Below are 17,451 nucleotides of genomic sequence, written 5' to 3' on the forward strand. Positions count from 1 at the left end.
ATCATCGCAACACATCAGGCACCATCTGGCGCACACCATCATAATCGCAATTACTGTCGATATAACGCACAAATTATTAGCATTATCATCTAGCCTGAGCCCTGATTGCTATTGCATGAAACCTTCCTGTATTTATGTGCTGTATGACTTTATTGTGCGTCCTTGTTAAAGATAAGCGGAGGATGTTATCATTTAAATGACAGTGGCAAGACACACCAAGGTTGTCCGCTATTGTCCAGTGCGTTTGTGCGTGTGTGCATTTTAAAAAAAAAGATAGGATAGACTTTATTTATTCCACAGCTGTCGCTTAGAGACACCTCTGCTCTATCAACTTCTGCAGGATTTTTACTCTCTGACTGTGCCTGACTTGGTTTAAGTGTCTCTCGCTCTCTTTGCACTTCTATCATCTCTGAGTGTATCTAGCCTTCCCTTCACCTCTTTGTGTAGGTCGAGGCCAGGCAAACACACACACACACACACACACACACACACACACACACACACACACACACACACACTTGTACTTCTTCCCTTCTTGAGACCTACGAAAAATGCATACCTCTGTAGGACCACTCTTTCTAGATATATAAAGATTTGTATTTACAACAAGAATAATATATACATACTGTGCAAATATAAAAAAGGTAAGCTTTTATTTATTTTAAATTTTTTCGTTTGTAATTGGTTTTTAATCTTCATTATTTACTTCAAGTTATTACAGTATGTCTCGATATACATATTTACATTTTTTAACTAATTTTGGCCATCTCAACTTCTTACACACACGTGTTATTACATATGTTGGCCAGAGGAGGACCACTTCAAATTTTTACACACACTTGTTATTTCATATGTTGACCAGAGGGGGAGCACTTTTAAAACCGACACACGGTCAATTTGAAAAATCCCTCCTTTTTGGGACCACCCTAATTTTGATAGATTTCACGACCAAGGGTACAAATGAGACATTCTCTATTAGATGCAATGGTTTTCCATATTGGGACCATGATTTATGTCCTAACTTGTTCACACCTCCTCATATTGAAGGTACTTTTCCTTGTTGATGTCTCAAGAAGGGTAGAAACACAAATTCATGTATTTATTACCTTCTTGAGATCTTCGAAAATTGCCCATTTCTTTGGGACCACCCTTTCTAGCTATATAAAGATTTGTATTTACAACATTAATAATATATACAAACTATGCAAATATAAAAAAAGGTTAGCTTTTAGTAAATTTTTTGTTGTTGAATTTTTTTGTTTCTAATTGTTTTTTAATCTTCATTATTTACTTCAAGTTATTACAGTATGTCTCTATATACATATTTATTTATCTTTTAAATACATTTTGGCCAAAGGGGACGCATTTCAATTTCTGACACACACTTGTTATTTCATATGTTGGCCAGAGGGGGAGCACTTTTAAAACCGACACACAGTCAATTTGAAAATCCCTCCTTTTTGGAACCACCCTAATTTTGATCATTTTCACCACCAGGGGTGCAAATGAGATTCAGTATCTATAGTTTTTGTTTTTTGTATAGTGCTTAAGGCCGATGACAAAGGAGTCACGGACCACAAATGGCCCCTGTGCCGCACATTGGGCAACCCAGCTATAGAAGCTAACTGTTAATGGCCACTATAGTCTCAGTACCGTAGTGTATTTGTTCATCCTTTGGTCACATATGGGACGCGGGTTGTCTTACGTTAGCATCGGAAGTCGTAAAATCAGCTGTTCACCTGGCTGTTTTTTTCGGGGATGAATAGGGAAGTCCTTTTATAGCTGCCCTCTTGTTTTATCATATGTTGCTGCCTTGTTTACTTTTGTATGCACATTAAATCAACAAAAAATCCGGACTTTGGAGCGATGTTCACGGACTCTAGTATTTGGCTCTTTATTAGATGCAATGGTTTTCCGTATTGGGACCATGATTTCGGTCCTAACTTGTTCACCGGTCCTCATATGGAAGGTAATTTTCTTTGTTGATGTCTCAAGAAGGGTAGAAATACAAGAAGGCTCCAGCACCCCCCACGACCCCGAAAGGGACAAGCGGTAGAAAGGGGATGGATGGATTATTTACTTCAAGTTATCACAGTATGTCTCTATATACATATTTTAATTTGTATTAATTTCGGCCAAAGGGGGCGCATTTCAATTTCCTACACACACCTGTTGGCCAGAGGGGCAGCACTTCAAATGTTTACACACACTTGTTATTTCATATGTTGGCCAGAGGGGCAGCATTTCAAATGTTTACGCACACTTGTTATTTCATATGTTGGCCAGAGGGGCAGCACTTCAAATGTTTACACACACTTGTTATTTCATATGTTGACCAGAGGGGCAGCACTTCAAATGTTTACACACACTTGTTATTTCATATGTTGACCAGAGGAGGAGCACTTTTAAAACCGACACACAGTCAATTTGAAAAATCCCTCCTTTTTGGGACCACCCTAATTTTGATAGATTTCACCACCAGGGGTGCAAATGAGACATTCTCTATTAGATGCAATGGTTTTTCGTATTTGGACCATGGTTTATGTCCTTCCTACCGTCTTATTTACGTGCCTCCACTGTCTCGACTGTGTCATGTTGTTGTTTTTAGCGCTTCCATAGCGAGTCTACTGACAGATATGAGTTAGAAATATACGCTACTTTGTATTACAAATGGCAACAGCGGAGGATGCACGTGCATCTACGAGCCAGTCTGCCCCACAACAAGAGGATAAAAAAAGGAGATTACTGACTACAACGTTGGACTACAGTGGCGGACTCGCGCAAAGCTATTGGGGTAAATCTACCATATATGAAGATATCAGATGACGTCACATGTTGGAAAAACGTCACAAGTTGAATTCCAAAAGGCTCCATTGGAGTAAGTACAGTTGTACGGTATACCGGCACTAATAAAGTACCGCAGTACTAATGAATTATAAACGGTACTATACTGCCTCTGAAAAACACCAGTCTTTTTTTTTTTAACAGACATTACAGCGGGCTCTCGTCACGTCGTGATATTGCTGGTAATACGAGCAGAGGCAACGCACAGAGTACTTACAAGCAGACACAGTGTAGAGAAATAAGAGGCAGAATGGACGCATTTTGGCTTAAAAACAAACGATAAATATGAGGCTATAAACACTGCAGCGCCGCTATCCAAGTGGTGCTTTAAAACATGGCTAGCTAGCTAGCGGCTAACGTACATTCACAGCTACTGCTAAATCACTAATACCTCCGTGGTGACAAATAAAGTACGTTTCTTACAAGTGTCATCCCTGCAGGACGAGGAATAGCTAAACATGCTTCACTACACACCATAGGACAAGACTAATAAACCACATAATGAAGAGGGCCACAGTTTCAAGAGCCCAAGAACTCAGGGGCCGGACATCAAAATGTGGATGTTTCGTCAGGAAGTGCCTCTACAGGTTATTTTTCTTTGAGATTGCGTTTACTTAATTGCAAAGTAAACACATCGACTTTCACACTGCGCTGTCAATAAATTCAGCGTGTGCAGCTAGTTAACGGTATGAAGAAACAGAAGCTCCATAGGTTTTGTTGAGGATTGATGTTCCTTTTTTTGAATGATCTTCCTTCCTCAGTTGTATTTTTTTTTATACTACTTCCTTCATTTAGGTGTGTAAGACTGAAAATATAAACATAACAAAAAGTATAACGTCCATTGTGTATTTTACATAAACATTTATTGTTTATATAAATTAACGGGGCGGTATAGCTCGGTTGGTAGAGCGGCCGTGCCAGCAACTTGAGGGTTCCAGGTTCGATTCCCGCTTTCGCCATCCTAGTCACTGCCATTGTGTCCTTGGGCAAGACACTTTACCCACCTGCTCCCATTGCCACCCACACTGGTTTAAATGTAACTTAGATATTGGGTTTCACTATGTAAAGCGCTTTGAGTCACTAGAGAAAAGCGCTATATAAATATAATTCACTTCAATTCACTTCACTAATATATTCACACAATAAACTACAAATGTTAACACATACAGAAATTACACAACATTCACACACCAAACATTGCGCACACTGTATGTGACTTATCGCAATTAAACAAACCTAAGGTGTAGCGTTGTCGCCCTCTACTGGTTAAATTTTGCGCTACATGTATTAAACGAGCTTTACTCTCAGACTAATAACACAACCACGACTACAAAAGACATCACAAAGTCAGCCATTTCGATACAAAATAAATTAAATATCTTTATGCACAAATTATATCGACTTACAAATGTTTGACCAAGTTTCGTGATGAAGTTTACACGCTGGGATGTCTACCATTGTTGCTGCTTGTCTGGCTCAATGTGTCCGTCGCTTAAAAGGTCCAACAGGAAACTGACTCAAGCATTTTCTCAGGGTAGAACATTCATACTTTGTTGCCCAGTCGTTGTTAAAAGTCTCATTTTTGCAATTTATTTTGATTTTTTTTAGTGTTGAATAAGTAGCCTTCTTCTACTCATTGTGACACATATGCCTCGCTGTTGCCCCCTGTGGGGTGGTGGGTGTACTGCATACATGATAAACCCGAGTTTGAATGGTTTCATCAAGCTTTTTTGGGTGATGTTCAGAGGGCCAAATAAAAAGGTTTGGCGGGCCGACAGCTAGATAGGCCTGATGTAGGAAGATACTATAGCTAAATGCTAATAGGAAACTCACGTAAACAAATGGGTAGATCTCTACATACATCCACTGTAACGATACCAAGTACTAGAGACATATCTAATCTACAATGATTACATCGATATTTTTTCGTATCACAAAATATTTCGTCATTTTTGTTGTTTATAAAGTCAGGAAATATGTCCCTGGACACAGGAGAACTTTAATAATGACCAATGTATGATCCTGTAACTACTTGGTATTGGATCGATATCAACATTTGTAGCATCACCTAAAACTAATATAAAATATCAAACAACAAAGGAATGAGTGATTATTACATTTTAACAGAAGTGTAGATAGAACATGTTGAAACAGAAAGTAAGCAGATATTAACAGTAAGTGAACAAGTAGATTAATAATCCATTTTATACTGTTTGTCCCTCATAATTTTGACAAATTAATAGAATGGCCTACCTTATTTTGCGTTTGTTAGCGTTCTCCGGTGTTTAGTGTTACTGTTCTGCGCTCTTCTTTTGGTGGCACTTCCTTTTGTGTTGGTGTTTTTTCGTTTTCATCACGTATTTCTCTGAGCACTTATCCATACACCTGCTTCCTGTTAGCAAATTAGTTTCGATTTAAGTTGAGTGTGAGAAACCAGTCTTTGTCGGGACCTTGTTTAGAATGTGTACCGTATTTTTCGGACTATAAGTCGCAGTTTTTTTCATAGTTTGGCCAGGCTACAGTGCGATTTATATATCTTTTTTTCCTTCTTTATTATGCATTTTCGGCAGGTGCGACTTATACTCCGGTGCGACTTATACTCCGAAAAATACGGTAGTTTTCATGTTGACGCGCTTTCCTCCTGCCGTGAGTTTTGCTGTGTTCCAGCATTCCGTTTTGTTGTTTTGCAACCTGTCAGTTTTAGTGGAGTTTTTGCGTAGCCTTCCCTATGCCTCGTTGCCCTTCTAAGCGGTACTTATTTTGTTTGTCTTTGTCAATACATTAAATAGTTATTTACCTGCACGTTGCATTTTGGGAACAAGCTTGTAATCGCCGTCATGCGACCCGAGCGTCACAATGTTACTGCATACGTCAGCAGCCATATTAGGAGCCTACAAGTTGTCTAGAATATTATTTTATGACAACATTCTTCTTTGATTGCAAAAAGAAACATATTTAATGTATCATAAGAGTTTTTCCTAAAATAAAGCCAATAATGAAAATTTTTTTGTGGTGCCCTTTATTTTGAAAAGTACCGAAAAGCAATTAAATGCATGTTGGTACCGGTACCAAAATATTAGTATCGGGTCAACCCTAGGAGGAAGTATGGAAGGCATGATTGTTTTATAAATATCTCTGTAATGCCTCTATGGTTAGATTAAAACACATGTTTGGGACTTATGCAGATCCCAAATACACAAAAAAAGGTACCAATAATTGAGAAAAGTTGGTTTTGAGGAATGGATCATCACAAGTTGTGGATTAATTACACTGACATCACTAATACAACTAAATCAATTACGGCATCTCACTAAAGTGCGTACACCATACTTGCCAACTTTGAGACCACCGATTTCGGGAGGTGGGGGGTGGGGGCGGGGCGGGGCGTGGTTGGGGGCGTGGTTAAGAGGGGAGGAGTATATTGACAGCTAGAATTCACCAAGTCAAGTATTTCATACATATATATATATATATATATATATATATATATATATATATATATATATTATATATATATATAGATATCTACATCCTGAAAATATGCAAACGAAACTGTGTTTAGATAATTGATACTTCAAACTTGCATAAATAAATATTAAGGAATATAACATAACTTGGCTTCTGAGGGTTTCAAAATTTAATGAATAAAATGCTAAAGTTGTTGACAAACAAGCAATTATTTTAATAATTAAATATGGTCATTTTAAATGAATTATTATGATAATTTTAAATCAATTATTTCAAATATGTTTATTTTAATGTATAATTCTATGGCTGGATGTAATAAGGAGTCGCAAAAAAATACAAATAAAAATACAATTAATTTTGATGTTTTTAGCAAAATATAGTAAAAATGTTTTTTTTTTTTTTTTTTTAATTAATAAATATATTTATTTTTAGGTAAGATAAACATAATAATACAATTTATCTCTAGTCTGGATTATTTAGTTCTTGTCACCCTGTTGTCCTCCCGTCATGAAAAAAGGCTGTCCTCACTCGGGTCCACATGGAGCTGGAGGGCGTGGCTTCCAGCGTGGCTTCCAGCTCCGGCTGAAAATCGGGAGATTTTCGGGAGAATATTTGTCCCGGGAGGTTTTCGGGAGAGGCGCTGAATTTCGGGAGTCTCCCGGAAAATTCGGGTGGGTTGACAAGTGTGGCGTACACCCCTCAACATTCATCAATCATTTTATGACAGTTGTTATTCTCTCGTAGTAGTAGCCGTTTAGGTAGTCAGGGGACATCTTGTATAGATTTGCTAGTACTGTATTTTTTGGACTATAAGTCACAGTTTTTTTCATAGTTTGGCCGGGCTCCAGTGCGACTTATATATGTTTTTTTCCTTCTTTATTATGCATTTTCGGCAGGTGAGACTTATACTCCAAAAAGTACGGTATTCCTTTCTCCACAGGCGTAAAACCGAAAACCAAACTGACACTGAAATTACGCTATGGGTTGTGGCAGGAGGTCGCGCTACAGTTGTGGAAATAACGCCAAAAGAATTCAAACTAACACGGAAATCTATGCATATGCAGGGCGGTAATTGCCGGACTATAACCTGCAACTCTTTGAACGCTGCACTTTGTACAAAGCAGCAGCTATTTTATGTTTTTTTTTTACCGGGTTCACAAGCTTCACCTGCCGGCAATAAAACGAGCCTCTTCACATCAGACCAATGAAATTGCTGAGCGGGTCACGGTGGACTTATGAAATTGTTCACATGAAATCACTCACACAAACACTCAGCCAAGCCATTTGGCTCTTTATGAACTACGGAGAGACAATGCACAAGACTCAGCCCCCAAGCCAAAGGCGGAAATCCACCGCGACACGCCTTGACACCAATGATTCTCGGGCGCGGCCACCGCTACTGCCCACTGCTCCCCTCACCTCCCAGGGGGTGATCAAGGAGATGGGTCAAATGCAGAGGACAAATTTCACCACACCTAGTTTGTGTGTGTGATAGAGATGCGCGGTTTGCGGGCACAACCGCGGAGTCCGCGGATTATCCGCGTATCGGGCGGATGACATTTTAAAAAATTAGATTTTATCAGCGGGTCGGGTCAGGTCGGGTCGGGCGATTGAAATAAAAAAAAAAGAAGATTTTAAATAGATTCAGGCGGGTGGCAGTTAAACCAATTGGGAAATATATATACATAGTTAAATGTTGTTACCCACATACGAAAAACGAGCAGGCACCTGCAGCATATGCCACAACAGAAGAAAAAAAAAAAAGAGATGGACACTTTTACGGAGCGGAGAAGGCCCCCGACGCCTCGCCGGGGTCCGGGACCGAGGCCCCTTCCCTCGAGAGGGCCCCACCGGGAGCCGTAGCTGAGGCGATCCGCGAGAAGGGCCCGACGCACGTCCAGGGTCACCACCGCGCCCACCGCACCGACACCCCGCCTCGTCCGCCTTCGCCGCGGCCGGCGTCACGCGCAGCAGGTAAGTAGCTTACCTGCCCGCCACCCCCGTGGCCGGGGGCTCGTAACAGGGGTCACTCCGCGCGCTCCGCGCGCGCAGCTTACCTGCCCGCCACCCCTGTTGCCGGGGGCGCGTAACAGGGGTCACTCCGCGCGCAGTGCGCTCACGAAAGGGGTGGGGCTCACCCTGGTTGATATAGACAGCAGCTAGGACGGTGGCCATGGAAGTTGGAACCCGCTAAGGAGTGTGTAACAACCCACCTGCCGAATCAACTAGCCCTGAAAATGGATGGCGCTGGAGCGTCGGGCCCATATACCCGGCCGTCGCCGGCAGTGAGACGCGCTTGGAGGTGCGCTCAGCGCGGCTCCCATATGATTGCGCACTGGTGTGCGTCTGGGTCGTGACAGCGTGGCACGCGAATGTCTGTGCTGCGTTGGATCAGTCTCCTTTCTTTAACAGGCAAAAGCTTTATAACCTCACTAATGCCTTGCATCGTCTATATTAGATATATAACAACGGGCGGGTGCGGGCGGATGCAGTTCTGATCAAATGTTAGATCGGGTGGATTGCGGATGGTTGACGACTTTCTGATGCGGTTGCGGATGAAATAATTGCCTATCCGCGCATCTCTAGTGTGTGACTATCATTGGTACTTTAACTAACTTTAACGATGACTTCTGTTTTGTTTGATTAGTCGTTTTACTGCCGTGTTACAGGCGCCGTTTGGAAACAATTAAGGTATGTAAATAAACATTCACACAATCTTCCTGTGTAAATATTCATTTTGCAACGTATCTGCGGCTTAGGTGCGACTAATACATAAAAATTAAGTGGGTGCGGCTTTTATACCGGTATATTGTTATTGCTGCTACTTCTTCCTCTACCCTTAGGTTTTGATTAGACAGTTGATGTGCGTGTTTGAGTGCCGTTCAGAGACACATTTGATTGGCGAAAATTATGCTGATTGGCCAAAATGCGCGGGGTAATTGCAGATAATAGAGAAACTTGTCAGCCCGTGCATAATTTGAGTGAAATGGCGCAAGCGCGACATCGCACAATCACAAAAGCTAACTGTCGATAGAGATTTGTATATACCCCCCTCTATTCCCCCCAGCTTGTGCCGTAGATGGCGTAGTTACTTCATCATTCTGTGTGTGTGTGTGTGTGTGTGTGTGTGTGTGTGTGTGTGTGTGTGTGTGTGTGTGTGTGTGTGTACCTGATTATGTCAATGTGTCCATTCTTGGCAGCCAAGTGCAGAGGAGATGTCCCATTGGGATCCTGGGTATCTGCTTTCTTGGGCTCCAGCAGGGCAGCACACATGTTACTAGACAGTAATAATTGGACAACCTGCACACACGTACACACACACACACACACACACCACACACACAGAAGACATGTTTCCTCATTATTTGACACTCTTTCACGTTCCTGTAATCTGTAAAACTGAAAAAGTACCAAAAAAAAATGCGTACCCCGACTCTGCCGAATTCACAGGCCAAGTCCAGAGGTGTTTTCCCAGCATTGTCCACGATGCACGGGTTGGACTGGTGCTGGAGCAGCATTTCTGACTGGAGACAGGATTCAATGATTGAATGGAAGAGGAGCAAATTCACACGTTGTTCCATATTCTGTTCCACTAGTTGTAATGTCGGTGCCACTACCTTACATCTGCAGTGTTTTGAGCTGAACTCACAGCTTCACATTTGCAATTTATTCGTAGTAAAGTGGTACTGTGGGTTTTTGCCCCGGTTTTCGTATATCGTCACGGTCTTCATACGAACAAACTAGAGTTGTACAGTATACTGGTACTAGTATAGTATCGCGGTACTAATGAATCAAAAACGGTGCTATACTCTGTTTGAAAAGTACCGGTTCTCAATTGTATTTATTTATTCATTTATTGTGACATTGCTGGTTTTACGAGCAGAGGAGCATGTTCGGCAGCACACAATCACAGAGTACTTACAAGCAGACACAGCGTGTAGACAGAAAAGGGAGAATGGACGCATTTTGGCTCAAAAACTAACGATAAAGGTGAAGTTATAACACTGAAACACCCTCAGGAAGAGGTGCTTTAAGACAGTGGTCCCCCAACCACCGTTTATTTTAATTTTTATTAAATCAACATAAAAAACTGGGCTTCACGGTGGCAGAGGGGTTAGTGCATCTGCCTCACAATACGAAGGTCCTGAGTAGTCTTGGGTTCAATCCCGGGCTCGGGATCTTTCTGTGTGGAGTTTGCATGTTCTCCCCGTGACTGCGTGGGTTCCCTCCGGGTACTCCGGCTTCCTCCCACCTCCAAAGACATGCACCTGGGGATAGGTTGATTGGCAACACTAAATTGGCCCTAGTGTGTGAATGTGAGTGTGAATGTTGTCTGTCTATCTGTGTTGGCCCTGCGATGAGGTGGCGACTTGTCCAGGGTGTACCCCGCCTTCCGCCCGATTGTAGCTGAGATAGGCTCCAGCGCCCCCCGCGACCCCAAAAGGGAATAAGCGGTAGAAAATGGATGGGATGGAACATAAAAAACACAATATATACATTATATATCAATACAGTCTGCAGGGATACAGTCGGTAAGCACACATGATTGTATTTTTTTATGCCCCAAAAAAATATAAAAACAAAAATACCATAATGGCTAGCTAGCTAGCGGCTAACATCTATCCACAGTCTGCAGTGTTTTAGCTACTTCTAAATCACTAATCCTCGTCTCCATGGCGACAAATAAAGTAAGTTTCTTACAAGTATCATCCCTGCAGGACGAGGAATAGCTAAACATGCTTCACTACACACCGGAGGAGGATACAATAGCTCACCGGTGTCACCGCTAACAAAAGCTGAATGTAAACAAATGCCATTGGTGGATCTACACCTGACATCCACTGTAATGATACCAAGTACAATAGCGTATCTAGTCGATACTACTATGATTACATCAACATTTTTTATCGTCACAAAATATTTTTTACTTTTTTTTAAAATTCATATTATTTTGACAAACTCAGTAAATACGTCCCTGGACACATGAGGACTTTGAATATGACCAATGTTGTCATGTCTGTGTGATCATGTTTTGTTTTAGTCATGTTCGGTTTTGTTTTTGGACTTTTTGTGCACTTTGGTTTGTTTTGTCACCATAGCAACCATTAGTTTTCACCTGTCACGTCACGCACCTGTTTCACGTTTTGAGTCACGCACCGGTTTTCACTAATCATGTCTGTAGTATTTAAGTTCATTGTTTTCAGTTTGTCTTTCTGGCGACATCCGGATTCATACCCCTGTCACACTCTGTTTACCTCTGCGCACTTCATAGTCCATGCCAAGTAAACTTTTGTTTATTAATGCCACAGTTAGTGTTTTTGTTTAATTGTTCACAGTTTCTGCCTATGTGCAAGTTTTGTTTTCAATAGCCTAGTTTTGTACCTCCGCCATTGTGCGCGCTTTTCGTTTGTTCTTTTTTTGATATATTAAATAAAATATGTACTCACATTCCCGTCTGGCCCGAGCCAACTTTCCGTTGCCTTCAGGAAAAACAAAACCCCAGGACCAAGTCGTGACAAATGTATGATCCTGTAACTACTTGGTATCAGTGGATGTCAGGTATAGATCCACCAATGGCATTTGTTTACATTCAGGCACTAGCTTTTGTTAGCGGTGACGCCGGTGAGCTATTGTATCCTCCTACGGTGTGTAGTGAAGCATGTTTAGCTATTCCTCGTTCTGCAGGGATGATACTTGCAAGAAACTTACTTTATTCGTCGACATGGAGACGAGGATTAGTGATTTAGAAGTAGCTAAAACACTGCAGACTGCGGATGGATGTTAGCCGCTAGCTAACTAGCCATGTCCTAAAGCACCTCTTCCTGAGGGCGTTTCAGTGTTATAACTTCACCTTTATCTTTAGTTTTTAAGCCAAAATGCGTCCATTCTCTCGTTTCTGTCTACACACTGTGTCTGCTTGTAAGTACTCCGTGATTGTGCGCTGCCGAACATGCTCCTCTGCTTGTAAAACCAGCAATGTCACAGTAAATGAATAAATAAATACAATTGGGAACTGGTACTTTTCAAACAGAGTATAGCACCATTTTTGATTCATTAGTACCGCGATACTATACTAGTACCGGTATACTGTACAACTCTAGTTTGTTCGTATCAAGACCGTGACGATATACGAAAACCGGGGCAAAAACCCGTCATTCCCATTAAAAGAATTCATTTAAAAAAATATGGGGAACCTGCACTTTTCAAACAGAGTATAGTACCGTTTTTGATTCATTAGTACTGCGATACTATACGAGTACCGGTATACTGTACAACGCTAAATTGACATTTATATCACTTCAGTCATCATTGATATGTATTCCAAAAATATAAAACGATAATCATTCTCTATAAAATGTGTTTTGCGTTCATATCTTTGGGTGGCAGGAACACATTTTTTAGATTTGCATTTTTTCTTATGGGGCCTTGGCTTTGGAACGAGGCCCCTGCACTATAAATGTTTTACTGCACTGCAAAAAGTCAGTGTTCAAAAACAAGAAAAAAAATTACAAAAATTAGGGGTATTTTATTTGAACTAAGCAAAATTATCTGCCAATAGAACAAGAAAATTTGGCTTGTCAAGACTTTCCAAAACAAGTAAATTTAGCTAACCTCAATGAACCCAAAAATACCTTAAAATAAGTATATTCTCACTAATAACAAGTGCACTTTTCTTGGTAGGAAAAAAAAAAGACCTTTTTGCTCAATATGTTGAAAAATATTCTTAAATGAAGTAAATGCTAGTGCCATTATCTTGACATAATGATATGTGCTCGACATTACATTTCTTGAAACCAGCAAACTTATACTAAAAATTAGTTTATTGTTCTTAATGGAAAGGCAACAAGGCAACCGCTTGTTACTCTCGGGGTCTCCTAGCCGCTCAGGCAAATCATATTGTCTAAAAATGCATTTTTCCATCGATAACATGACATCATCGCGCCAAGTGCGTGCTCTTTCAGTCAATTAGTGTGCATATATACAGCCCGGCCCCCGGCCAAAAAATGTTTTATTGTAATTTTGAGGAATTTATCTGAATGTAAATGAATTATTTCTGTTCAAAATAGTTTGAAATGTTTAAATATTAACTGTCCGTTTACTGTACTGTGCCAACTGTACTACTATATGACTACCTATTTTCTATTGTTTCATTGAAAACAAAACAGCAAAGTCAATTTGGCTGTCATCTGTTTTAATTATGAGACACAATTGTGTCAAAGTCATGATTTTTTTTTCATGCTTGAAATAAGAAATGATTACTTTAAAAAAGTAGTTTTATACTTGTGAGTGTTGATGACACAGCTTTGCAACAGTTGATATTCTAGTTTCAAGCATGTTTTACTCAATATAGGTCATCAAATCTCAGCAACAAGCTGTAATATCTTACTGAGATCATTTAGGACCAAAACCCATAAAACAAGTAAAAGACTCTAACATAAAATCTGCTTAGTAAGAATCATTTTCTTATTAGACAGAAAATAAGCAAATATCACCCTTATTTGAGATATTTAATCTTACTTGGATTTCAGTTTTTGCAGTGTGTGACCGTTTGAACATTGAAGCAAACGAAGGCATAAGGGATGAATGATGAGAAAATGCAAGCACTGAATGACCACCTCGCAGCCTGCAGGAAGTCAATAGAAGTGGATGTCAGTGTTATTAAAGAGCTGACAGGAAGTCCTGAGGCTCTTTCATTACCCCTAAGAAAACACCGCTGGCTGCAGTTGCTTTTATAAATGGCACCGCTTTTAGGACATGAATATTTAAATACGGACTGAGAATTAATTAAATCTGGGAAGTTGGTCTGGCTTAAAAGAAAATATTCTGTCACGGCGTGAGTCGGTATAGGGAAAGGTCTTCAGGCTTGATGGGACAGGCGCCATAGATGTAATTACACACTCCATCCATATCAGCACACTTCCTGTATTCTAGTCTTATTGTGTAGACAAGGTCATACCCAGTCTCAACTCAGTACAGTTGAACTGTCGACAGAAGCGGTTGTTGACATGACCAAAGCTGTGTTAGCTTAGCTATGGTTGTCCGCCGCGAATGATGACCGCAGCTTCTGTTGAATGTGTTCAGAAACGGGCTGTGAATCTTTGGACACCACACGATTCCATTCGATTCTCGGGGTTGGCGATTCGATTCAGAATCGATTTTTCGATTTAAAATCCATACTTTTTTAATAAAGTTAAAGTTAAAGTACCAATGATTGTCACACACACACTAGGTGTGGCAAAATTATTCTCTGATCACCCCCTGGGAGATGAGGGGAGCAGTGGGCAGCAGTGGTGGCCGCGCCCGGGACTCATTTTTGGTGATTTAACCCCCAATTCCAACCCTTGATGCTGAGTGCCAAGCAGGGAGGTAATGGGTCCGATTTTTATAATACATTGGGTACCACTTAAATCAGGGGTGTCAAACTCATTTTAGATCGGGGGCCACATGGAGAAAAATCCACTCCCAAGTGGGCCGGACTGGTAAAATCACGGCACGGTAACTTAAAAATAAAGACAACTTCAGATTGTTTTCTTTGTTTAAAAACAGAACAAGCACATTCGGAAATTGTACAAATCATAATGTTGTTGTTTTTTTTACACTTACATGTTGCGGTTAATAGTATTATATCTTCCTTTGTGGGTATTTATACTTTCTGAATAAATGATGTGATAATGTTCATCAGTCAACTCAGTGGTGTTAATTTTCAATCTATCAAGATAATTTTTTTTTTTTAATCAAAATCAAATTACAGGATGTTATTTTTGTATTCTGCTCATTTTCCTCAACTGGTGCACTAACATCATGTGGTTTATTTTTTTTTACATATGTAGCATCATCTACAAAGATACAAAGAATTGCTATTGTGACATCTAGTGGACACATTTAGAACAGCAGTTTCTTTCATTCAAAAATTTTGGCCCATTTTTATACTTAGCAAACTCATCCCGCGGAACAGGTTTTATCCGGCCCTGACGTCCGTACGTTTGACACCCCTGACTTAAATGATAAACTACTTTCCTCCATAAAACAGCTCTGATTCTTTTTTTTATAATACAGAAAAAAACGAGTTTTGGTTAATAAAATTTCACTTGTCTGAGTGGCTGGACAGGACAGATTTAAAAAAATAAAATAAAAATTAAATCGATTTTTTAAAATTGATTAGGAATCATTACAAATAGGGAATCGCGATTAATTCTAAACATTTTTTTTTTTACACTTACATGTTGCGGTTAATAGTATTATATCTTCCTTTGTCGGTATTTATACTTTCTGAATAAATTATTTGATAATGTTCAGCAGTCAACTCATTGGTGTTAATTTTCAATCTATCAAGATAAAAAAATTATATCAAAATCAAATTACAGTATGTTATTTATGTATTTTGCTCATTTTCCTCAACTGGTGCACTAACATCATGTATTTTATTTGTTTACATATGTAGCATCATTTACAAAGATACAAAGAATTGCTATTGAGACATCTAGTGGACACATTTAGAACAGCAGTTTCTTTCATTCAAAAATTTTGGCCCATTTTTATACTTAGCAAACTCATCCCGCGGGCCGGATAAAACCTGTTCCGCGGGCCGTACGTTTGACACCCCTGACTTAAATGATAAACTACATTCCTCCATAAAACAGCTCTGATTCTTTTTTATAATACAGAAAAAAATGGGTTTTGGTTAATAAGATTCCACTTGTCTGAGTGGCTGGACAGGACAGATTTAAAAAAAATAAAATAAATATTAAATTGATTTTTTTTAATTGATTAGGAATTGTGAAGTGAAGTGAATTATGTTTATATAGCGCTTTTTCTCTAGTGACTCAAAGCGCTCTACATAGTGAAACCCGATATCTAAGTTACATTTAAACCAGTGTGGGTGGCACTGGGAGCAGGTGGGTAAAGTGTCTTGCCCAAGGACACAACGGCAGTGACTAGGATGGCGGAAGCGGGGATCGAACCTGGAACCCTCAAGCTGCTGGCACGGCCACTCTACCAACCGAGCTATACCGCCCCGAATCATTACAAATAAGACTCACAATTAATTTGAAAATTATAATTTTTTTGGACACCCGTAGTAGTGAGTGTTTGCGTGTGTGGTGGCTGTTGCTTGCACTAATACAGAGCTACTTCTTGTTGACATCAACGCAACCACCTCAGAAGTCGTGTGCCACGTTGCAGCAAATGCATCGTAACGCACGTTTTAAAAGTAACACTCTTGGCATTCCCTCGATGAGCTTCAAGCACACCCGTGAAGTGAAAACCATATCAGGTGACTACCTCTTGAAGCTCATCGAGAGAATGCCATGAGTGTGCGAAAAAGTAATCGGAGCAAAGGGTGGCTACTTTGAAGAAACTAGAATATAAAACATGTTTTCAGTTATTTCACCTTTTTTTGTTAAGTACATAACTCCACATGTGTTCATTCATAGTTTTGATGCCTGCAGTGACAATCTACAATGTAAATAGTCATGAAAATAAAGAAAACGCATTGAATGAGAAGGTGTGTCCAAACTTTTGGCCTGTACTGTACATCGACTGTAACGATATCAAGTACAAGAGCCGTATAAAGTCAATACTACAATGATTACGTCGATATTTTTTATCATCACAAAATCTTTTGTCTTTTTTTATTGTTTATAAACTCAGGAAATACGCTCCTGGACACACAAGAACTTTAATTATGATCCTGTAACTACTTGGTATTGCATTGATACCAAAATGAGTAGTATCATCCAAAACTAATGCAAAGTATCAAACAACAGAAGAATAAGTGATTATTACATTTTAACAGAAGTGTAGATAGAACATGTTGAAACAGAAAGTAAGCAGATATTAACAGTTAATGAACAAGTAGATTAACAATATATTTTTACAGTTTTTCCTTTATAATGTTGACAAAATAATAGAATGATAAATGACACAATAAGTTACTGAATATGTCAGCAGATTAATTAGGAGTCTTTGTTTACTTACTTACTACTAAAAGACAAGTTGTCTAGTATGTTCACTATTTTATTTAAGGACAAAATTATCCGCCCGATTGTAGCTGAGATAGGCTCCAGCGCCCCCCGCGACCCCAAAGGGAATAAGCGGTAGAAAATGGATGGATGGACAAAATTATTGCAAATATTTAAT

General features: G+C 39.7%; 1 protein-coding gene and 1 long non-coding RNA gene across 9 annotated transcripts in view; one reads left to right on the forward strand and one right to left on the reverse strand.

Moving 5' to 3' along the window:
- Positions 1–17,451, reverse strand: part of caskin1 (CASK interacting protein 1) — a 339,666-nt gene that overhangs the window by 153,327 nt on the left and 168,888 nt on the right. For all 6 annotated transcript variants that reach the window (XM_061973687.2, XM_061973688.2, XM_061973685.2 and 3 more), the window contains exons 5-6: positions 9,741–9,836; positions 9,482–9,612 (exon numbers count right to left, since the gene is read on the reverse strand). In XM_061973687.2, the coding sequence (XP_061829671.1) occupies positions 9,482–9,612; positions 9,741–9,836 (227 nt within the window). The remainder of the gene's footprint in view (positions 1–9,481; positions 9,613–9,740; positions 9,837–17,451) is intronic.
- LOC140679716 (uncharacterized) overlaps positions 1–17,451 on the forward strand; it is a 196,952-nt gene that overhangs the window by 150,141 nt on the left and 29,360 nt on the right. The gene's annotated exons all lie outside the window — the stretch shown is intronic.

This window comes from Nerophis lumbriciformis, linkage group LG22, assembly GCF_033978685.3.
Source record: "Nerophis lumbriciformis linkage group LG22, RoL_Nlum_v2.1, whole genome shotgun sequence".
Classification (NCBI taxonomy): Eukaryota; Metazoa; Chordata; class Actinopteri; order Syngnathiformes; family Syngnathidae; genus Nerophis; species Nerophis lumbriciformis.